The following is a 22,822-nucleotide window of genomic DNA, read 5'->3' as shown; positions in this document are numbered from 1 at the left end:
CAGATTGGGAGCCCAATGTACCTCTGGTTAGTGGCATGTGCCACAATGTCTGACCTCTACGATTTTCAATCTGTCTATCATCTTACATGAGTATAAAACATTAAACCTGGGATTTTATTCCCACTCAATCTCAGTTCTAATGACTATATTTTGTAGAGTTTGGAGTTCCATGGGGAGTTTTGTGATATGGAGACTTGGAAGCACTTGGGTTGAGGCTATAGCTCAGTTAGTGAAGGGTTTGCTGCTCGAGCATGAGGACATACGCTGATCCCCAGCACTCACATAAAAAAGTCAACTATGGTGGCTCCTAATTGTAATCCCAGTTCCTAATAGGCAAGCGCCAAGACAGAGAGAGACCTTGTCTCAAAAACCAAGGTCAGGGCTGGAGAAATGGCTTATGGTTAAAACTGAGCCAGGCATGGTGGTGTGTGCCTTTAATCCCAGCACAAAGGAGGCAGAAGCAGGTAGATCTCTGTGACTTTGAGGCCAGTCTGGTCTGTATAGTGAGCTCCAGGACAGCCAGGACTACACAAAGAAACCCTGTCTGAAAAAGCAAACAAACAAACAATAAACAAAAGTCAACAAGAGCACTGGCTGCTCTTCCTGGACCTGAGTTTCATCCCTAGCACCTCCATGATAGCTCAGGAGATTTGAGGCCCTCTTCTGACCTCTTCTGGTACTGCATGCACATGGTACACAGGCAAAAACATCCACACATGTTGAAAAAAACGTCTTTTTAAACAAGAGCAATGCTGTTTTTATAGAAGATCCAAGTTTGGTTCCTAACACCAGTCAGCTTATAACCGCTTATAATTCCAGCTCCAAGGATCTAACACCCTCATCTGGATCCCACTGACACCTGGGTGTGCACAGACACATACTCACATATATCCAAAAACCAGTGAGAATAATTATTAAAGAAAGGAAAAACAGAAGACTTAAAGGGAGACCAGGAGAAAAGAGCTTTATAACTGTGAGCAAATTAAAAATGGTTTTGTATTTCTCTGCCTATTGATCTATTGTAGATAAGTCAACTTCGAGTTACTAATGCATGATAGTCTAATTTATTAATGTTTTTAGTTATTATCAGTTGAGACAGTGCCTCACAATACACATCAGGCTACCCTGAACTTACAGAGATCCACCTGCCTCTCATTCCCAAATGCAAGATTAAAGGTTTGTGTCATCAACCTGCCCCACCCAATTACTTTTCTAATGTTAAGGACTCTGGGGCTTGGGAGATGGTTCAGTAGTTTAAAGCACTCATTGTTCTCACAAAGAACAGGGGTGCATTCACAGCACCCACATGGTAGCTCACAACCATTCATAACTCCAATTCCAGAGGATCAGATGCCCTATTCTGACCTCCTCAGGCATCAGGCATGCACTTGGTGCACATACATGTGAGCAAAAAACTTTTACACATAAAAAATAAAATAAATATATTTAAAAGTAAAATTTAAAAACTGAATTTTTCTGAGCTATCCTGACTAGACAGAAGTGATCTCAGTTTTGCTGTCATTGTTTTTGTCTTGTTTCTTTGAGACAGACTCCCACATATCCAGGCTTTCGATGTGGCTGAAAATGAAGCTCTGATCCTCCTTATCCTACAATCCAAGTGCTAGGACTACAGGCAAGAGTCCCTGTACCCAGTTTATGTAGTGCTGGGGTTGATCCCATAGCTTCGGATATGACACCGGCTGAACGAGTTCCCCAATCCCACCCCCAATCCTCTTCTTCTCTTGTACTGGAATTACATTCTTATTTATTAGGAAGCATATATGCTGTATCATGACTTTCTAGCATTGCTTTTTTTCCCACACAATAAAAGATTACTAGTGTTGACATTTTACCTGTCAATGTTGACATTGTTTTGTTCCCCCACCCTGAGTGTAGGTTTCTCAAGGAGTGTCCTTCACAAAGAGTGGCGGTACTGATAGAGGAACATATGGGAAAGCATATCCACTGGGGCTGAGGTGGCTGTGGAGTTACAGTACTATGAGAGCAGTTGCTTAGCATGCATGATGCCATGAAGTTGATCATCAAGGAGACAGAAAAGGAGAGGAGAGAGGAAAGGAGGAGAGAAAAGGAGAAGCAACAGTGTGGTGGTTTGAAAAAAAATGGCCCTAAAGGAAGTGGCACTATTAGGAGATGTGGCCATGCTGGAGTAGGTGTGGTCTTGTTGGAAGAAGTGTGTCACTGTGGAGGTGGGCTTTGAGGTCTCATATATGCTCAAGTCATTCCCAGTGAGACAGACCACTTCCTTTGCCTGCCTATCAAGATGCAGGACTCTCAGCTCCAGCACCATGTCTGCCTGCATGCCACCATATTGCACCATGATGATGGACTAAACCTCTGAACTATAAGCCACCCCAATTAATGTTTTTCCTTTATAAGAGTTGCCATGGTCATGGTGTCTCTTTACAGCAATATAAACCCTCACTAAGACAAAAGGAAAGAGAGGGAAGGAGAAATAAGGTCAGATAAAGCTACACAGGGAAACTCTGTCTCAAAGAACAAACAAACAAAAAAAGAAGGTCAGGAAGGGGGTAAAAGAAAAAAATAGGGGGCTGGAGAGATGGCTCAGTGGTTAAGAGGTCTTGAGTTCAATTCCCAGCAATGAGCAATGGCTCACAACCATCTGTAATGAGATCTGGTGCCCTCTTCCGGCATGTGGGCATACATGGAGGCAAAATGTTGTATACATAATAAATAAATAAATAAATCTTTTTTTAAAAAAAAGAAGAAAAAAATAGAGTGGCTTTCATCAATAAGTCTGTCTAGATGTGGTGATGCATACCTGTGACCCCAGCAAGAGAATCACCAAGAATTCAACACTAAACAGTGGGGGTGGGGAGGTGTGGAGTCTATATCATACTGACTATAGACAGGCACATGGCTTACTATGAACACTAAAATACAGTAACAATGAAGCAATAGTGGCTGTGCTGTAGCCTGACCTAAGGAGGCTCGGTAGCGTCTCTTTATTGCTCTTGCACCATCACCTGCAGCAGCTCCACGCTCCACAGAAGTGAGGCCAATCTGGTACTTGAAATGGTCATCTACGTGAGTGAGGCCATCGCTGGCCAATGAGCTGTTTCCAGTAATCTGAGTGTGTGTTCGTGAGTGAGATGTTAACAGAACCTCAGAGAACGTCACAGAATCAAGAGACTATGTCACTGTTGGGGATTGTCTTTGGACTAAAGACCAAAAGAGCAGAGTTGGAGAGGTAGCTCAGCAGTTAGGACACTGGATGCTCTTCCAGAGGATCTGGGTTCAATTCCCAACACCCACATGGTGATTTACAACCATCTGTAATCCACTTACAGTGGATCTGATGCCCACTTGTGGCCTCTGCAGGCACTAGGCAGGAAAGTGGTACACAGACAGCCATGAAAGCAAAACACCCATACAAATTAAAATATATTTACTTCATATTTACATATAGTGTGTGTATTTCTACCTTCCTATTTCTCTATCTGTCATCTATAAGACCAGAATAACTATTCCTCAATGTTGGTATGTTTTATACAACTTTTATGGCCTTTGTCATAAATTACCTGATTTTCTGGGTATGTAATTTCTGATCACTACCAAACCACACTGTCACTTGAGGGAAAGACAGACTTTATTGACCTGGGCTCTCCTAGAGTGCTATGCCCGGAACTGTAGGCAACGTTAGGTCACAGACACCTCTCTAGAGGGGACCAGACATACCTTCTATCCAAAACCGCTAATCTGCTATCATAGTAGCCCCATGGTATCGTGGGACAACAGGATTAACTTCCTAAACTGTGGCCTGACCAGCCCAGTATCAACAATCTGTTAAATTAAAACTCCTATAGTCTCAGAGACCTCTCCCTCCTAACGTCTATCAAAGTAAATGACCCCCTTTGTTCTTAGTTCTGTTAGATATTCCATCCCAGCTTATCCCTCTGGGTGGTGGCAATAATAAAAGACCTGACTAATAGAGAACCCTCTCGATCCATTTATTCTTAAAAAACGGTAGTGAGCGATCACTCCATCTTCAGACTAAGTATTAGTTCCTTCCAAGAAAGTTTTTGCAATCAAGGTTTACAGAAGGGGCTGGGGAGATGGCTCAGCGGTAAAGAATGTTTATTGTTCTTGGGAAGGACCTAAGTTCCATTCCTGGCTTCTGCACAGCACCTCACAGATGCCTGTAACACCAGTTTAAGGAACTCCAACTACGTCTTCTGACCTCAGCAGGCTCCTGCATACACAATGCACATAAACTCATACACACACACATATGTATAATAGTAAACACACAGGCGGTGGTGTGAGGGCTCAGAGGGTAAAGGTGCTTGCTGTCAAAGGACCCACATGATGGAGAGGTGGGAGAGAGAAGAACAGAGCAGTGTGTGCACTGTGGAGAGAGGCAGAACTGGAGACATGATGGCAGTGGCAGGGGACAGGGCTGAGGTCCATATGCTGTCATTCCCCAGTCGGTTCGCTGGGGTGATGACAACAGCCTAGCGCTTAAGCAGGTGCAGACTCAGTCCCTGAACTTGCCACCTGGCCTCGGGATCGTCCTGGCTCTGGGCAATGACAGAGGACCAGGACCGAGATGAGGAAAGATTCACGTTCTGGATTAGACCTCCTTGAAGGACCACTGTGGCCCCTGATGGTGTCTGTGGTCCATGCTTTTGTCCCAGACCACAATGAAGTCTGAGATTCATATATGGTCTTACGCTGTCTGTACTGCTGCCTGAGGCCTTGTTGATGTCTTTGGGCTTTGCTACCTTGGGATACTATGCTGATGCCACAGCAGCTCATGCAACCACCTGAGGCCATGTTGGAGACTGTGGCCGTGCAACAGCTGAGGGTCATGAGTGGGTCAGTGGTCCTGATACAGCCAAGGGCCATGTTACCACCAAAGCTCATAGGGTTGTCTGTGGTCTGGGTTATTGCCTGAAGCCATGTTAATGCCCGGAGGGCTCACAAGAGCTTGCCCTGTCCATCTAAGAAGAGTTGGCCCTGGCCCTTGCAGGCACATAGCACTGTGGTACAGGCAGTGGCAATGGCATGGGAGAGTTGGCTTTGTCCTGCTCCCACCAAAGGGCTCTCCTCAACTGATGGTTTCTGATGTGGATACAGGCAGAGAAAGATTCATCCTTCCCTAGAGGGCTGGTCACTAGGAATGCTACCATGTTCCAGTGAATACATTCCTGGTATGGGAAGTCCTTCTGTATATGTGTTGCTTTTATTGGTTAATGAATAAAGCTGCTTTCAGTCAATGGCTTAACAGAATATAGTCAGCTGGAAGGGATATATAGAGAGAGTAGGTGGAGTCAGAAGAAGCCATGTAGCCACTGCAGGAGACAGATGGAGTCTACTGAAACTTTGCTGGTAGGCCATGACCTCATAGTGATGCACAGATTAGTGGAGATGGTTTAGTTTAGGATATAAGAGCTAGCTAGAAATACGCTTAAGCTATTGGCCAAACAGTATTGCAAATAATAAAGTTTCTATGTGATTATTTTGGTAGTCTGGGTGATCGGGAAACGAATAAGCTGTCTCTCCCAACACAACCCAAAATGTACTTTTTTGAGGTGGGCACAGAGGACATGGGAAGACTGGGAGGTCAATGTAATTGGGGTGCATGATATGAGATTATTATTTAATCAATAAAAAAAATGAAAAAAAAACCTTCCAAGACTTTCTTTTTCAAACAACAGTTTTGTCATAAGAACACTTACTGAGCCATTCTTTTCTGAGCCTTTCCCACCACTGAACAGGCAAAGGTCAGTTAAGACTGAGCGGTTTAAAGACAGACAAGGAGACAGTGTTTTACCTAAACTAGGTATTGTGTCTCAGTCTATAATAACAGCATTTGGAAGATGGAAGCAGCAAAATCACCAGTTCCTGGCTCAAGGCACCGCACATAAGGGTGTAAAATATATACTGAGGAACTCATCCATCATGTATCTCCTTTAACACTTCACACATCTATAGGAAGACATCCCACCTACCAGCTGACATCAGAAGACATCCCACCTACCGGCTGACATCAGAAGACATCCCACCTACCAGCTGACATCAGAAGACATCCCACCTACCGGCTGACATCAGAAGACATCCCACCTACCGGCTGACATCAGAAGACATCCCACCTACCGGCTAACACTTACCTCACTTTATTCCTAGTAACACATCCCTACATCTAACCTATAATAAAAGCATCACCTACAGGCCAAATAAAAAAATGAATGAATGGTTAATACATAAACCATTCTACTCATCTTCTCTACGTGAAACCCAGGGCATGGTACATGTTAGGCAAGTGCTTTACCACTGAGCTATAGCCACGGTTCTAGTCTTCCCTTTTGGCATAGCTAGAACCAGATTTAAGTGGTCATAAACTACAACTTCAGTGAGGATGGAGGTATCACAAAAGGGTAGATTGAGGTCTTATGCATAACCAGGGCTCAAATAATAAAACCTATTCTGAACTCAGAATTAATGCTTAAGAATCTTTGTAGCAATTCATCAGCAAACCGGCCTGCTCCATGCAGAACTATACCCGTCCTAACATTGTGTCTGGAGACTCCTTATTTCTTCAAGTATGTGTTGGGCAGCGATGGGGTTAGGTCATCTTGTTCGAAACTGACCTAGAAAAACTGTGTCTAAAAGTATCAGAATCTAGCGTCAGACATAGTGGCTCAGGCCTTTGGGGAGAGAATGGGGCTTCTCACAAACTGAAAACCAGCCTAGTTTAAGAATGAGACCCTATTTAAACAACAAAACAAAGACCAAAACTAAAAAATAACCTTCATTCAGTTTCTGTGCTGAAGACAAAAAAAAAAAAAAAAAAAAAAAAAGACTTCCCCCTACCAAGTGGATTTGCAAAGTGAATCAACAAACACTTGTACCTAAGGGGTCATTAGACATTGAGGAAAAGGATGAGCTCTCCTTCCATCAGTGAACATCCTCACAAAAATACAATTTTCATTTCAGTCTTGGAGACATTTATTTTTTATTGTTTTCGTGGGTAATTTTTAAAGACACTTTTGAGTAGTCAAACATGTGTACCTCTTCCCCCTCCAACTCTTTGCATGTCCCCGGACGAACTCATCTTCACGACTTCATCTTCTTTTCTGTTGCTACACACACACACACACACACACACACACACACACACACACATCTCCATATAAGTACAACCTGCTGAGTCAATCTGTGTTGCTGATCTGTGTATGTGTTTACTAATAATCACTGGGAACTGGATGCCCAATCTAGCAGAGGGCCCATCCCCAGAGAAGACTGATTGTTCTTCTCTTAGCTGCTATTGCCTATTCCTTTCCAGTAGCTCCTCATCTAGAGGTGCGGCCTTTCGAGGTTCCCATCTATGCTTTGCCGTCAGCTGGCATCGGCATTGTGCAGGTGTTATTTAGGCAATAACTGTTGAGATTTCATGGGTGCCGACGTCATATACAGAAGACCCTACTGTACGGCATCCTGTCCTCTCAAGGGTTGTGTTACAGATGTATCGGCTGGAGAGAGGCACACCACAGACCACAGTTCTTTGTGTTTTCATCAGCTATGGGTCACTGTAGTGGCGTCCATCTGCTGCAAAGGGAAGCTCCTTTAATGGGGGAAGAGGGAGTGGCGTATGCGGACATCTGGGTAGGTATTTAGAATGCTGCTAGTAATTGTACTGGCTTAGGAGGGCAGCAGCATAGGTTTTCCCCTAAGGTCCGTGACTCACCGGCCGCAGGCAGTTGACCACACAATTTCAGGCCTAAAGTCCATTAGGTGGCTGTTCCCCTTGAGATACAAGTGCCATCACTGCCCCTAATAGTGCCGGGTTGGTCACTGTTGCTTGTAGGCTTTACAGCTGATTAAGGTTTTTAATTGCTTTTTTGGCAGCTTGCATGGCACCTCGAGACACTATGAGAGCTAATCCTCTAGGAGGAGGCTTTCAAGTCAGTTCTAACTTGAATCCTGGTAGAGACATTCGTAGAAATAATAATTTCACAGCCATGTATAGTGGCAAGTGCCTGCAATCTCAGTTACCCAGAAGGCCTTGGCAGAATCACCAAGTTCCAAGACAGGGCCTTGTCCCAAAATTGAAAAAGGACAGGGGATGTAGCAGTGGTAGCCGAGCACTTTTCTAGCATATTTGTGCCCTGGGTCCACTTAAGAAAAAAAAAGGATCAGTTATTACTACTTTTTTTTTAGGTGCTGAAAGGGAGCCAAGGGCTTCCAGCATGGCTACCACTGAGCACCAGATACCACCACCAGCCTGCAGGAACAGCATTGCTCATTTCTGTCTGTGCATCAGATTGGTCTCAAACTCACGATTCCCCTGCCTCAGCCAACCTCAGCCTCCAGGGGATTGAAGCGGGCCTAACCAGTACGCCCACCTTAATAGATTTTGAGGCAGTCTCCCTGTAGCTCGGGCCGGCCTGAACTCCTCGCCAAACCTGAACGTCTGATCCCCCCTACACTATGACCTGCTCTTTTTAAAGTTTTGGGTGGCTTGACTTTTATGTATGTGTACGTGCACACTCACACAAGCCGTATGTGTCTGGGTGCCCGCATAGGACAGCAGGTAGCAACCGCCCTGGGAGGGTCCTCGGTACCGAACTAGGCTCCTGTGACTTGGCAGTAAGTGCTGTCAAGTAGTAAGACATCTTTCCGGTGCCCCGCCCACTTGCGTTCCGGTTCACCTTGTCTGGTCCAGGACGTCTCGTTGCTTCTGGCTTCCTAACTCATCCTTCTATGCATTTACAGGCACGCGCTTCCATGCCACCAATCTCCGCGGGGCCCGGGCCACGCTCCCGGTGGCTCTCCATGCTCGCCCAGGATGGGGCGGCCCCCGAGGCCCACTGCAGGCCGGGACACCCAGCCGGGTCGCACGTTTGTGGCGCTAAATTCGGGCCAATCGGTTGGCGTCCCCCGGGAGACACGCGACAGGCTGGGCACGTGACGCGTGCGGGGCAGCCGCCCACTGGGGCGCAGGTAGCGCGATGGCCGCACTTCCAATGGCTCGCACAACTTCCAGTCACGTGCGGTGTTTACGGACTCGGCGGCTACGGGCGGTTCACGTGACCGTGACGCGCCGCGCCGCCGTCCAATGGCGCAGCAGCGCTCCCTCGCAAACCGGGAACTAGTTTCCCTCCACGAATGGGCAGCGCGGAGGGGCGGGGCCCGCCTGTCACGTGAGCGGGGCGGGGCGGGGCGGCGCGCAGGCGCCGTGAGGACCCGGTAGCGGCGGCGGCGGTGGCGGCGGCGTCGGCGGCGGCTGCTGGTCGCTGGCAGGGCGCGAGACGCCATGGCGGCGGACGGAGAGCGCTCCCCGCTGCTGTCCGAGCCCGGCGACGGCGGCGCTGGAGGCAACGGCTTAGCGGGCCCGGGCGGGAGCGCGACCGGGCCCGGTGGAGGCCTGACGCCCTCCGCACCTCCGTACGGAGCCGGTAAACATGCCCCGCCCCAGGGTAAGCCGGCGGTCGGAGGTGCACCGGGGCCTAGGGGCGGATCGGGCCGGGGGCGGAGCCTGCACCGGCGCCAGGTGCGGCCCCGTGGCACCTGTCACCCGCGAGGCATCCTTCCTCCGTGGAGCATCCGTGGGAAGTGTTCGCATGATGAGTGGGTTTATCTGCTTCCTCTTCAGCATTCCCCCCGTTCCCCGAGGGGCACCCAGCCGTGCTGCCGGGAGAGGACCCACCCCCCTACTCACCTCTGACTAGCCCGGATAGTGGGAGCGCCCCCATGATTACCTGTCGAGTCTGTCAGTCTCCGATCAATGTGGAAGGCAAGATGCATCAGCATGTAGTCAAATGTGGTGTCTGCAACGAAGCCACCGTGAGTTATACCTGTTTGCAAAAGCAGGCCTTGTTTCCGGGATCCTCTCCGACTCTAGACCCTGTTGAAGACCTCTTCCTGAACCCACTTTCAGTTCCTGGATCTTCACCAGCCATTTCCTCAGATGCCCATCACCAGAGAAAGTGCCCACCAGCTCTCGCTTTCACACTTTTGCTGGATCCCGAAGTGTAGTTCTCATTGGCAGTTGTTGTAGTGGCTTTTGATTCTTGTACTTTGGGGGTCCCTTGTTTGTTTTTGTGAGACAGTCTCACAATGATCCAGGCTCCCCTCAGACTTTGCAGCCTCCTGAGTGCTGAGGTCACAGACAGACTATGCTGGCAACATTTGTTTCTCTTAAATGTTTAACTTTTCCTTTCTCGGTGATGTTCTTGGAGAGGGTTGGGTTTTTTTGCTGATATACCCATTGTTCTTTTTTTCATTGTTCCCTAGCCCATCAAGAATGCACCCCCAGGAAAGAAGTATGTTCGATGCCCCTGTAATTGTCTCCTTATCTGCAAGGTGACTTCCCAGCGGATTGCCTGCCCTCGGCCCTACTGGTAAGAGACATGAGGTGGGAAGGCTATACTTGGGCAAACTGTACAGAAAAAAAACAATAAAACAAAATAAAATCTGAAGTTGGGCAAGGTGGTGCATGCCTGTGATCAGTCCCCGCACCTGTGCGGTGGAGGCAGGACGATCTTTGCAGCACCTCCAATTCCTGGTCGTCCTGCCTCTACCTCCCAAGTGCTGGGATTCTGTGTGTCATCAGATCCAATTAAAATGAAGGAATTTTAAAAACATACTTTTCCCCCTGTATAGCAAAAGAATCATCAACCTAGGGCCTGTGCATCCAGGACCTCTGAGTCCAGAACCACAGCCAATGGGTGTCAGGGTCATCTGTGGACATTGCAAGAATACGTTTCTGGTGAGGAGGGATATGGGAAACCCTGGAGGAGGCAAGTGCTAGGAATAGTAGTAACTCCTGACCAAGACTGTTCTGTTTCTCATCTGTCATCCTCCTCCTTGCCTCAGGGTTCTCATTGCAGGAGAGCCTTCTTGCTATGGTTGTTTTTCTTTTTCCATAGTGGACAGAATTCACCGACCGAACCTTGGCACGATGTCCTCACTGCAGGAAAGTGTAAGTGGTTAGCCATTGCACTGGTAACTGGGTAATGTATGGCATAAAGTCAACAGGGCTATTCCAAATCACATTTCTGTTGGCTCCCCACAGGTCATCTATTGGCCGCAGATATCCTCGGAAGAGATGTATCTGCTGCTTCTTGCTTGGTTTACTCTTGGCAGTCACTGCCACTGGCCTTGCTGTGAGTAGTCTTGACACAGACCTCGTATCTGCCTCATCGGCGGGCTAAGGTCTGAGAATGGTGAAAGAGCTGGGTGTTGGGGTGTGGCCTTGAAGCCAAGAATAAGAATAGAGGCATCAAGACCCCATCTATGATACGAAAACAGGGAGTGAGTTGCTGCCAGTTGAGATGTGGTTCTGCTGATGAAAATGTTGGCCTAGTGTGCATGACACTCTGGGTTTGATCTCAGCACCGTACAATATGAGCGTAGTTGTGCAAACGTAGGTCCCAGCACTCAGGAGGATCAGATTTTAAGGTCATTCTCAACTACTGGATTTGAGGCTGCTCAGGCTGGCTACATGAGGCCCTTGTCGGTGGGGAGCATTTCCAGGTCAACTGAAGTTAAAGGTGGCTAATGAACAAGAAGTAGAAGGTCTTCCTCTCTGGAGAGAAGAGTGAGTGAAAACTGCTGTCAAATGTCTGGGATGGCAGGAGGGAACCTTGGAAAGGTCCCTGAAGGTGGTTACAGGTGCCTAGGGAACAGAGACAGAGTTGGCGTTTTATTACTGCTTTCTAAGACTTCACAGCAGTAGACACCAAAGGTAACCTCTTCTTTTTCTTCTTCCTCGTCTGTCAGTTTGGCACATGGAAGCCTGCACAGCAATATGGAGGGATCTACGCAGCCTGGGCATTTGTCATTTTGCTGGCTGTTCTATGTTTGGGCCGGGCCCTTTATTGGGCCTGTATGAAGGTCAGCCATCCTGTCCAGAACTTCTCCTGAGCCCCTTGATCCAGTGTGTGCCTGGCAGCTGCCTGGCAGCAACAGTAACACTACAAAAGGCTCTCTGTGGACTTCTGCAAGGAAGCCAAGCAGCTGCCTCCCTCTTCCCTGGGGAGAGGTAGGAAGGAACCAGTCCCTTACTTAGGTTTGGAAGGGTAGGTAAGACCATTGCTGGCTGTCTGCTTTCCTCCAGGGTTGCTGTTTAGGGTAAATAGGCAAAATGTTGCCCCTAAGCCTGGATCCTAAAGATGGTTCTAGCCACGTCCTTCCTGTATGTGCTCCCTGAGAACCATTCCTGACCCTTAGACATTCCAGGGCAGGGTGGGGGTGGGAAGTGGGGGGGGGGTGTTCCCCTCCCTCTTGTGCACCATTAGGACCTTGCTGCTGCTATTGCACTTCACCAGGGGCTGGCTCTGGCCTCAGTACCTTCAGTCCCTTCTCCCCACTTGTCCTGTGGGGTGGAGTCAGCCACTGCTCTGTACAGAACTACAGGAACTGATGTATATAGAACTATTTAATATGGAATATGGTCCCCTAATTCTGTATTTCCCTGAATTCCTCCTGACTTTCCTTACTTCCAGTTGCAGTACTGAACTGGGCTGAGGTAGGGTCGCTGTCTCAGGAGAGGTTAGGGATTCATCTGTGCTTGTAAATAAATAATGTCATGACTCTAACCTTTCCCATTCAACAACTTTTGTGCATGAAAAAAATAAAAAAGAATTTGTAGATTCACAAAGGGAAAACAAAGATAGTCAAGTTGAAAGTAGGGCCTTTTTATTTTTACTTTGATTGTTCAAAGGAACCCAATGTTTGGTTTAACATTTAAAACGGGGGGGGGGGGACCAGATACAAAAACAAAACCCTGGGGTCTAAAGGACACCTATTGAAAGTGTACGGGGAGAGGAGGCTATTTCCCAGGTATAGCTATTTCAGCAGGTGTCACAGGGCGAGGTAGAGGGTGATGGGGCAGTGGTCACTGCCGAGAGCCTTGGAGCGGATCTTGCTGTCACACAACGCAGGTAAAAGAGAGTGTGACAACAGAAAGTAATCAAGGCGCCAGCCAACATTCTTAGCCCGAGCATTCATCATGTAAGTCCAAAAGGTGTAGGCATAGGCGGTGCTGGGGTAGAGATGCCGGAAGCTGTCAGCCAGCGGGACATCCTGCAGCAGCTCCCCAAAGCCTTGGCGCTCCTGGGGAGTGAAGCCAGCATTCTTTTTGTTTCCTTTGGGGTTTCGAAGGTCAATCTCTTCATGAGCCACATTGAGGTCCCCACATAGCACAAGTGGCTTTCGGGAAGCCAAGTCCTTCAGAAACTTGCGAAAGGCTTCATCCCAACGCTGTCGGTACTCCAGTCTTACCAGACCCCGGCCTGCATTGGGGACGTAGGCTGTTACCAGGACAAAGGACTCAAACTCAGCCACAATCACCCGGCCTTCTTGATCATGTTCTTCCTCACCTAGAGAAATAAACCAGCATTAAAAAAAAAGTCTAAGAATCAGCAGTTAACAACTGGCCAAAGAATATTCAGACATGAAAACCAATAGGGTCTCACCAATGCCATAAGAGACTTTGAGTGGGCACTGGCGGGAGAGTAAACCCACACCACTATACCCTTCCTTGTCTGATGGAGCCGACCAGTACTGATGGGTGAGTCCAGGCAGGTCTTGAAGTTCAGCTGGGAGTTTGTTCTCTGAGCATTTGGTTTCTTGGAGGCACAAGATATCTGGTGCTTCTTCCTTTACCCACTGAATGCAAACATGAAAAGATAAAATCGTATGTGCTACATACCATACGCAGAATGGAGTCCCTGTGCATAAGGAATTCAAGCAACAGGATACACATATGTGGTCGACAATGGGACTTGTATATGTGAGTGCTTGGTGAACATTTGGAGCACGGCAAAGTACTCTTAACTGCTGAACCTTCTCCAGCCCCACCCCTACTTAGATCTTTAGTAGTTGGGAATGAGGCGGCACTAGAGACCCAGAGGTTTTTACCCCAATACTCTAGCGATTAGTTAAAAAGGATATAAACAAGGAGATTGTGACTGAAGGAATAGACAGTCATCCCCCAAACTACAAGCAAGAGAAAAACAGCATCCTCTGGACTCAAAGAAAACAAGAATTTTTTTTTGGGGGGGGGTTCGAGACAGGGTTTCTGTGTAACAGTCCTGGCTGTCCTGGAACTCACTCTGTAGACCAGGCTGGCCTCAAACACACAGAGATCCACCTGCCTCTGCCTCCCAAGTGCTGGAATTAAAGGTGAGCACCGCCGCCCAAGCCCCAAGATGATTAATTCTTAAGACTAGTCTACCAAGGAAAGTCTACTTCCCTCCTGAATTGTACTCACATCTAAACCTTTCTTCTTAATCCAGGCTCGAAGCCCATCCACATTCCAGGAGCATATCTTGAGAGTGGCAGATTTGCCACTGGGTGAGGTTTTCTGATCTGGAGGGTCCTCATACAAAACAGGGCCCTCTCCCGCAGCCTCTTTCTCGTTTTTCTTTGCTGCCCCTTTACTCTTCTTGGTCTCCGGCTCTATAAAACAAAGTAAGAGCTGGCAGTTTCCAACCTCGGGCCAGTGTTAACTATAGTCCCACGAGGCGCATTAGTTACCCAACTTCTCGGGCTCCTGCACTGTAACTTGGACCGTATTTACCGTGTTCACGGTGGTCTAGAAGAGTCGTAAACTTGCCGGGGTTGGGGGTGCCCACGGGCTCATTTCATCTCCTTACCTGACTTGGGTTCTTCCCCGTCTTCTGCTGCCGCTTTCTTCCCACGCTTTGGCATCCCGGTGACGAAAGCCCTTAGGCGCCTGGCGCACCGAAGCAGTGTTTACTGCGCTGCCTGCAGATAAGAAACGGCGAAATCAAACGCGAGGAGAGTCTCCTCCCTCGGGCGTTCGCACACCGCGGGGCCTCGTTCACCCAGTCTTCCCGCCACGCGCCCCGTGAGGCCCTGCAGCTAGCAAGCTGGCCGAACCCGCTACCTGGCCTCCCCGCGAAGCCCGGGAGCCCCTCACAGCACAAAGAATGGAGCCTGCTTGTTCCCACGTGGGAGCCTGGTGCGGTCACGTGACCCGACCCGTCCTTCCTCCGGCGTGGGTCGGGAGCGCGGCGATTGGTCCGCCTGGCGCCTCGTGACGTCACTTCTGGCGCCCGCAGGCCCCGTCGCTTCGTTCGGGGCTGTTCGCGGTGGTGCCGGTTCCGACTAGTCCCGCACCCAGGATCCCGCGTCGGGCACCATGCCCGCCGTGCTGGGGTTCGAAGGCAGCGCCAACAAGATCGGCGTGGGCGTGGTGCGCGACGGCACGGTGCTGGCGAACCCGCGGCGCACTTACGTCACGGCCCCGGGCACGGGTGAGCGTGCGGCGGGTTCGGCCGCCGGGCCCAGCTAAGGGACTCAGAGATTTGTCTGCTTATGCCTCCTGAGTGCTGGGGTAAAAGATGTGAGACACCACTCCCGGTTGTTTTAAGGTTTTATTGAGCACCTTTTAATATGTTAAGCATTCGAAAATAAGTGTTCCGAGGTCGCTCAGTAGTCGCACACAGAGATTGCTTTACACTACCGCATGATAAACATCATTGTTTAGGAAGAGCGAAAGGACAGCAGGGCGGATATCAGAAGTTACTGTATTTTGTAGCTATCTGTTTTTCACTACTCTCAAAGTGGAAATGGTTTCAGTGGGTTTTGAGAACTATGTAAAAGCATCAGACACTGCACAATTATCAAATTAAATTAAACTCAATTAAATTAAGTCAAACAAATTGTATCTTATACCCTCTCCCAAAGCACCCACACGCATATAAGCTGCGCGTACCTGTAAAGACTCCCCAAACAGGTGTGATGTTCCAGGTTACATGGTAGAAATATATGTGTGTTTAGGACTCCCTCTTGTGCACTGGGCCTGGGTTCCTTTAGTTAAAGGGTACGCTCCTGGCAGTTGTAGCGCTGTAGTTACTATGTGCTAAGTCCAGCAATGTGACCTGTGTGCAGTTCTGTGTGATTGCAGAGAGTCACTGAAGGGTAGGAAGTCTGTTTAAACTGAATTGATTATGAAGGCTATGGGCATCTCCAGAAAACCCACATAGCCTGTATAGAGGTTGGAAAGAAAACTTAGTTGTGATACAATATATAATTATAGTAGGAGGCAGAGAGAAGAGGGTTTGAATTTAAGGCCATCTTGGGTTATGTGTGACCTTGTCTCAAAATTAGGGGCTTGAAAAGACACAGTCTTAAAACCTAGTTGTGTGTGTGGGAAACCCAGGTGAGTAAAGGGCTTTTCTTTTTCTACTTTATTAAGATATTTTTGTTGGTTTTTACTTCTAATAGGTCGGTACACAAGTAATCGCAGTTTTTGCACTGTTGGCATTTGTTGTTTGATGCTCCCTCTCCCTCCTCCGCGTACTGGGACTGCAGGCGTGTGCTATGATTCTTAGCTAGACTACGTTCTGCAGTGTTATGATACCTCATTTTAACATGCATTTATCACGGGAGCCCAAACCTGTAATCCCAGTCCAGGAGGCAGAAGCAGGCAGATCTCTGAGTTTGTCTATATAGCAAGTTCCAGGCCAGCCAGGGCTACATTCTAAGACCCTATCTCTAAATAAATAGGTAATGAATTACTTTGAACAGTTATTCTGAGTTCAGAATGGCAGGGGTGGGGACAGTGGAGACATTTGAAACACCAACAGTACATAACATTTTGGCCCCTGGAGAAATAGCTGGCTGTTACAAGTTGAGTTTGACGTGTTGGTTGTGAGCAGCTGTGGAAGCCGATCTTACAGCGACAGGAAACTTTCTTGGGGTGCACCATTCAGTGACCATTGGATATTTGAAGCCAGCTGGGACATCTTTTTTAAAGAGCTCAGTAAGTTGATGCCTCATAAATAGCCAGGAACCATTTCCCAATCAGACTGACAACGGCAAAGAGTTGATTCTATAGCAAAGTGGCCACAACCAGCTTAATGGCCCCAAAGCTCTTCCCAAAGCCAAACCTTTACCAAAAAAAGTTCCCAGTCACTGATGGTCTGCTGAGGCCCTGAACTGAGCTGTCTGATTCCCAGCGAAACCATTGCACTTGAGAAAGTGCACTTAGCAAGCCATTGAGATGACCTGTCCTGCAGTCAGCGTTGATAAACAGAAAGGGTCCAGTCAGAACAGTGTCTGACTGCATGTGGTATAACCAGGGCATCAAACATTTCCACAGCCAGCAGGGTGGGCTTGCTGAGAGTTTGTTTCAGGAATAAACAAACCAGGTTTGTTTTTGGTTTTTTTTTGTCTTGGTTTTTGTTCATTTATTTTGTTGTTCTTTGTTTGATTTTGAAACAAGGTCTTTGTACCCTGGCTATCCTAGGTTTGGAGACTAGGGTAGCCTTGAACTCACAGAGATCCAACTGCCTCTGCCTCCTGAGTGTTGGGATCAAAGGCGTGTACCACCATGCCCAGCTAACAAACTGGTGTCTTAGCAAACTGTGTTGTTTAAAATGGTTCCTTCTTTGTTTAATAAAAATCTGTTTTGGGGGAAGTAGAAAAAGACAAGATCTCCTGAGTAAATTGGGAGCATGGGGACCTTGGGGGAGGGTTGGAGGGGAGGGGAGAGGCAGGAAGGAGAGCAGGGAAAAATGTAAAGCGCAATAAAAATCAATAAAACAAAACAAAACAAAATGTGTTTGAACCTAGATATAATTTAAAATTCATAGCCCTGTATCACAATTCCCTTTGCACCAGCCTAATACCTGCCTTCCTTACGGTTCTTATCTGCATACCTTTCCTCAGGATTCCTTCCAGGTGACACAGCCAGGCACCATCGCGCAGTTATCCTAGACCTGCTGCAAGAGGCACTGACGGAGGCTGGGCTAACCTCCCAGGACATTGACTGCATCGCTTACACCAAAGGTCCTGGTATGGGGGCCCCGTTGGCTTCTGTAGCTGTCGTTGCCCGTACTGTGGCCCAGCTGTGGAATAAGCCCTTGCTGGGTGTGAACCACTGCATAGGCCACATTGAAATGGGCCGCCTCGTCACTGGAGCCATGAACCCAACTGTGCTGTATGTCAGCGGAGGGAATACTCAGGTATTTCAGAGTAGTCTTTATGCTCCATCCTACTTCTGAGGTATCCTACCTGAGTTGTAGGAGCTGTAAAGACAGAACCAGGTTCTTTGGAGCTAAGATACTATAGCAAACACGATATAAGTGTAAAGTTGCAAGTTTTGGAGGAGAATTAAAGTGTTAGAACTTTATTCCTACAGCCAGAATTTGCAGTTCAAAGGCAAAGGAATGTGGATTTAACTCTTCAAGATAATGCCTTTTTTAAAAACATGTTTGGATGTTTTGCCTGCATGTATGTAGGAGCACAAGGAAGGTCAGAAGAGAGCGTCAGATCTGGGGAATAATAGAAATTAATAGAAAATTGTGAGCCAGAGTCTTCAGACAGCCCAGCCCTAGACTCGTGGGCCTAAGTAGCCAGGGTCACGAGCCTACTATTGTTGTTGCTGTTATTGTTTTGTGCTATTGGTGACAGGGTCTCACCGGTAGACATTTTGGTTTTCCTAACTCCTCCCAAGTACTGAGATTACAGGTTTGCACCACCACACCTGGCCCTGTTTTTTCTGTTTATTATGGAATGCCTTGTGTGGGTCACCACAACAAGCTCTGTTTTGAATTCTTATTTTTAGGGTTTGTTTTTGGTATGTGTCTGTGCGTGCGTGTGTGCATCTGTGCAGGTTTTGTTGGTTAGTCTACATAATACAGATGTTTCATGAGTTGGTGTAATCTGTGCATGGGCCTTGCTAATCTTCTCTGTATTATAATTTTAATATATGTTGCAAAGTAAACACTGGTTTGTTGGTTCTTTGATAATTTTTTTTTTAATTTGGCAGCTTCATACATATATGTAATCTCTTGATCATATTTGGGTTTATTTATTTTGTGTGTGTGATGTGTGTGAGACGTGGCCACACACATGACTTTTGTGTATGGATACGAGCATGTGCTTATCAGGGAACACCCTTCGGGAGTTCCAGGATCAAGCTCAGGTCTCTAGGTTCACTAGGGAAGTGTTTTTGCCTACTGAACCATTTTACCAATTCCTGGTTTGGTTTTCTTGAGACAGGGTCTTGCTATATGTCTAGACTGGCCTTAAACCTCACTGTGTAGCTCAACATGGCTGCCTGTCTGAGCCTCACCAGTGCTAGAATTACAGGTATGAGCCACTAGCCAGCTTGCCTCTCTTTCTTACTGGAATGTCTAGTGTTGGCCCTGTGCTATTTCCTTCCACACAGCTAAACACTCCTCTTTATAGACTTGAAGTGTCATGGGCCTTCTCATCGTTCTTAGGTGATTTCCTACTCAGAACATCGTTACCGCATCTTTGGGGAAACTATTGATATTGCTGTGGGAAACTGCCTGGATCGTTTTGCTCGCGTGCTGAAGGTAGGCCCTTGAGACTGTAGAGTGCGTACGGTGTGTTTCTGGGGAGCAAGAAGAAATAAAAGGCAGGGAGCAGTAAGTAGGTACTGGGCTTCTTGCAAATCGAGTTCCATTCTCTGCCACTTGACTTAGCAGAGGGAGAAAATTAACCATTTATGTCTCTGTTTATGCATCTGTTGCTTGTTACAAACGTGCTTGTTCCTCTGTACGTGTACAATTATGAAAGTAAATGCTGATTACTTTTCTTCACTTTGATTTGAGGATGAGAGTATTCACGTGTATAGAAGAACGCGTTTTACATGATGCATTCATGGTTCTCTGCCTCTCTCTCCTGCTGGTAGATTTCCAATGACCCAAGTCCAGGCTACAACATCGAGCAGATGGCAAAGCGGTGAGAGGACGCGGGGAGCACTAGTGCTGTCGTGTGTATTAATGGGCGTGGGGCTGCAGAGGGTGAGCCACCGGCTGACTCCAGGTCCTGTCTCCGTAGAGGCAAGAAGCTCGTTGAGCTGCCATACACTGTGAAGGGGATGGATGTCTCATTCTCGGGGATTCTGTCTTTCATTGAGGTGAGAGTGGGAGACAGGAGCGCACGCTCTTAGAAGCAGTGTGTCTGCTCTGCTCAGTTTACTTCCTGCATAAGCGTTCACTCATAATAGGTGCTGGGTAGATTCGTTTAGCAGGTTCTGTGTGCCGGACACTGTTCGGATGATAGGGTAGGGTAAAATAGTCCCTCCCTACTTGGGGAAAAGACCCGGAAACAAACATGAACAGGAGCAGACGACGTGGGGGTGTGGCGTGAGGTCAGTGGTCCTTCCGAAGGCAGGGATTTTTGTTTTCATGAAAGCCACGCGCACCACGGTGCTCATCTTTTGGGTTGTTTACCCTTTAATTGCAGGATGCTGCGCAGAGAATGCTGGCCACGGGGGAATGTACTCCTGAAGACCTGTGTTTCTCCTTACAGGTAAGAGTGAAAAGCTGGGGTGCAAACTTGCTCTAGAGTAGAGCTGAACTAGAACGCAGGTGGGGTGCTGCTCTGATGCCTCCCCCTTGTCTGTCCTCCACAGGAAACGGTGTTCGCAATGCTAGTGGAGATCACAGAGCGAGCCATGGCACACTGTGGCTCCAAGGAGGCCCTCATCGTAGGAGGAGTTGGATGTACGTGTCACCAGGAAGAGTGCTTCTTCCTAGTCCTGCTAGCCATCCTCCTCCTGATAGTCTGCATTAGCAGAGATTGGAGGCTTATCTGTTTCTTCTCTTCTCCCCTACTTCCCCATCCTCTTCCCCAGTCTCCTGGTACACTGTCCTAGGAGCACAGCTGGTTTGATAACAGGATGGCCAGACCGCAGTTCTCTGTGGTTCCTGTCTCTTCACAGGTAACACAAGGCTGCAGGAGATGATGGCAGCCATGTGTCAGGAGCGGGGAGCCCGGCTCTTTGCGACAGATGAGAGGTGAAACCTCTTTGTCTTGAGTTCTTCTCTTCCCATTATTACAGTTATAAATGGTTTCTGTGTTTAGGCCACAAGTCTTGTTATCTCTTCTCCCCCAGATTCTGCATCGACAATGGCGCCATGATAGCACAAGCAGGTTGGGAGATGTTTCAGGCTGGACATAGGACCCCTCTCACAGAGTCTGGAATCACACAGAGGTGAGCTACATCCTCCTGTGAGAGAGTGGACAGTAGGTGCGGGAAGTCAGAGAACAGATGATGCCATGGTGACGGGCATGGTGGCATGCCCTGTGGTCCTGGCTATGTAGGAGGCCAAGGCTAGTGGATTGTGATTTTGAGATAGGTCTGGGCTGCAGATGCTATCCCAAAAATCAAAGAAAATAAAGTACTAAGAGGCAGTTACGGGTGTTTTCCTGTTTCTCGCAGGTATAGGACGGATGAAGTAGAAGTGACGTGGAGGGACTGACGGCATCAGCTTGCCAAGCGGTGCTGATGCGGGAGTGATCTTGGTGATGCTATGGACTCTGCTCCTCTCTGGCAACTGTATGGATTCCACACGAGACTTAGGGTCCCTATGGAACCCCAAGATGACTCCACAATAAAAAAAATCCTTTTTGTATGTTGATAACTGGACTAATACAGAGTTAGCGCTGGGTAAATTACTGGTGAGGGCAGTGGACAAGCGGGTGAGGGTCAGAGTAGCGCTCTGTTGATGGTGCAGATGGTTCTGATGGGTGCCCTCCTACCGTCCCGTTAACTAAGCATCCTAACTAAGAGTATTTTAGTGCTGTGCTATGTGCTGACCGTTCTGCGCTTAGTGAATTGTCACATTCACTGAAGGAGACATTCAGGATGCCACTTAAAAAAGTCACAACTTTACTAAAACTCCTGTCCTTCATAACCTTTATTGATGTCCTACAAACATTTCACTGGCCAATTTGGGGAACACCCCAGATATACAGCACCTCAGCACCAGTGCAAGCATCAGAACTACAGATCCATGCCCTTTATCTTGTATAGATTGCCACTAGAGGCCCTGAACTACCACGCTCCCCTCTACCCACTGGCAGCCACGTCTTTCCATCTTTTTTGTTTGTTTGTCCCACTTCCAAACTCCTGAAACTTCCCAGCCATTTGTGAAGTCCATACATCCTTACCCTCTCCTCCAAATGCTTCCTTCACAATGTTGCTCTGGGACCTGGTTTCTTAGAAAGACTGCTTCTGTTAACACCTGGTCTGACTCATTCGTATCTGTTGTACCGCTGGGCCTGGAGTTAGTGCGCGCATCCTCTTTCCTCTTCTCTTCTTTCTTTCTTTCCCTGCCCTCTCTCTTTGAGACAGGGTCTATGTAGTCCTGGCTGGCTTGGAGTTTGCTATGTAGACTAAACTGGCCTCAAACTCACAGAGATCCACCTGCCTGTCTCTGCCTCCTGAGTGCTGAGAGTAAAGGTGTACGCGACCATGCCCCGCCTCGGGCAACACACTGTTACGTATCTCGGTCTCATCCCATTCTGATGCCATAATTGGGCTATTCGGTTATTATTATGTGACTCCTCCCTTTACCAGGACCTGCAACCCTGTGATCTTACTTCCTTTTTGTATTGTTTCCCTTCCTCAGTTAAATTACAGTAACAAACACCTTGTTGCTGATGCTTCATCTTCCTTTGCCATTAAAAAATAACAAAACAAGACAAGATCTCCTCAAGCTCAGACTGGCCTGAACAAACTAAAGAGGATGAGCTAATCTGCCTCACCTCAAGCGTGGATTACAGCCGCACCTCACCACCCCTAATCTACATATCGTGATTACAGCCTCACCTCACCACACCTAATCTACACACCGTGGATTACAGCCGCACCTCACCACCCCTAATCTACATATCGTGGATTACAGCCACACCACACCTAATCTACATATCGTGGATTACAGCCGCACCACACCTAATCTACACACCGTGGATTACAGCCGCACCACACCTAATCTACACAGTGTGGATTACAGCCGCACCTCACCACACCTAATCTACACAC

At 47.9% G+C, this 22,822-nt stretch overlaps 3 protein-coding genes and 1 pseudogene across 6 annotated transcripts; 2 read left to right on the top strand and 2 right to left on the bottom strand.

Annotated features, from left to right (window-relative positions):
* The first annotated feature begins 9,223 nt into the window (after positions 1 to 9,223).
* On the top strand, positions 9,224 to 12,686 carry Pip4p1 (phosphatidylinositol-4,5-bisphosphate 4-phosphatase 1). Of its 4 annotated transcripts, none has more exons than XM_057786018.1 (7): positions 9,224 to 9,440; positions 9,638 to 9,828; positions 10,279 to 10,385; positions 10,648 to 10,753; positions 10,914 to 10,966; positions 11,060 to 11,150; positions 11,767 to 12,686. In XM_057786018.1, exons 1-7 carry the CDS (start codon positions 9,299 to 9,301, stop codon positions 11,908 to 11,910), a joined length of 834 nt encoding a protein of 277 aa, XP_057642001.1. In that variant the 5' UTR covers positions 9,224 to 9,298; the 3' UTR covers positions 11,911 to 12,686. The 4 variants fall into 4 exon arrangements, with proteins under 4 accessions (XP_057642001.1, XP_057642000.1, XP_057642004.1 ...); XM_057786017.1 differs by having other exon boundaries at positions 9,224 to 9,461; XM_057786021.1 differs by lacking the exon at positions 10,648 to 10,753 and having other exon boundaries at positions 11,767 to 11,878.
* Positions 12,663 to 14,996, bottom strand: Apex1 (apurinic/apyrimidinic endodeoxyribonuclease 1). Its single transcript, XM_057786016.1, has 5 exons — positions 14,900 to 14,996; positions 14,646 to 14,757; positions 14,261 to 14,448; positions 13,464 to 13,656; positions 12,663 to 13,367 (listed from the first exon to the last, which is right to left on the bottom strand). Exons 2-5 carry the CDS (start codon positions 14,698 to 14,700, stop codon positions 12,850 to 12,852), a joined length of 954 nt encoding a protein of 317 aa, XP_057641999.1. The 5' UTR covers positions 14,701 to 14,757; positions 14,900 to 14,996; the 3' UTR covers positions 12,663 to 12,849.
* Positions 14,997 to 15,076: 80 nt separating this feature from the next.
* Positions 15,077 to 22,610, top strand: Osgep (O-sialoglycoprotein endopeptidase). Its single transcript, XM_057786015.1, has 10 exons — positions 15,077 to 15,269; positions 17,689 to 17,984; positions 19,248 to 19,343; positions 19,682 to 19,731; positions 19,831 to 19,909; positions 20,239 to 20,304; positions 20,408 to 20,498; positions 20,717 to 20,792; positions 20,891 to 20,989; positions 21,218 to 22,610. Exons 1-10 carry the CDS (start codon positions 15,155 to 15,157, stop codon positions 21,255 to 21,257), a joined length of 1,008 nt encoding a protein of 335 aa, XP_057641998.1. The 5' UTR covers positions 15,077 to 15,154; the 3' UTR covers positions 21,258 to 22,610.
* On the bottom strand, positions 18,652 to 18,746 carry LOC130885388 (U6 spliceosomal RNA; annotated as a pseudogene).
* Positions 22,611 to 22,822: the final 212 nt, after the last annotated feature.

The sequence above is a fragment of the Chionomys nivalis genome, chromosome 12 (assembly GCF_950005125.1).
Source record: "Chionomys nivalis chromosome 12, mChiNiv1.1, whole genome shotgun sequence".
NCBI lineage: Eukaryota > Metazoa > Chordata > Mammalia > Rodentia > Cricetidae > Chionomys > Chionomys nivalis.
This window is presented reverse-complemented; position numbering and strand designations above follow the sequence as displayed.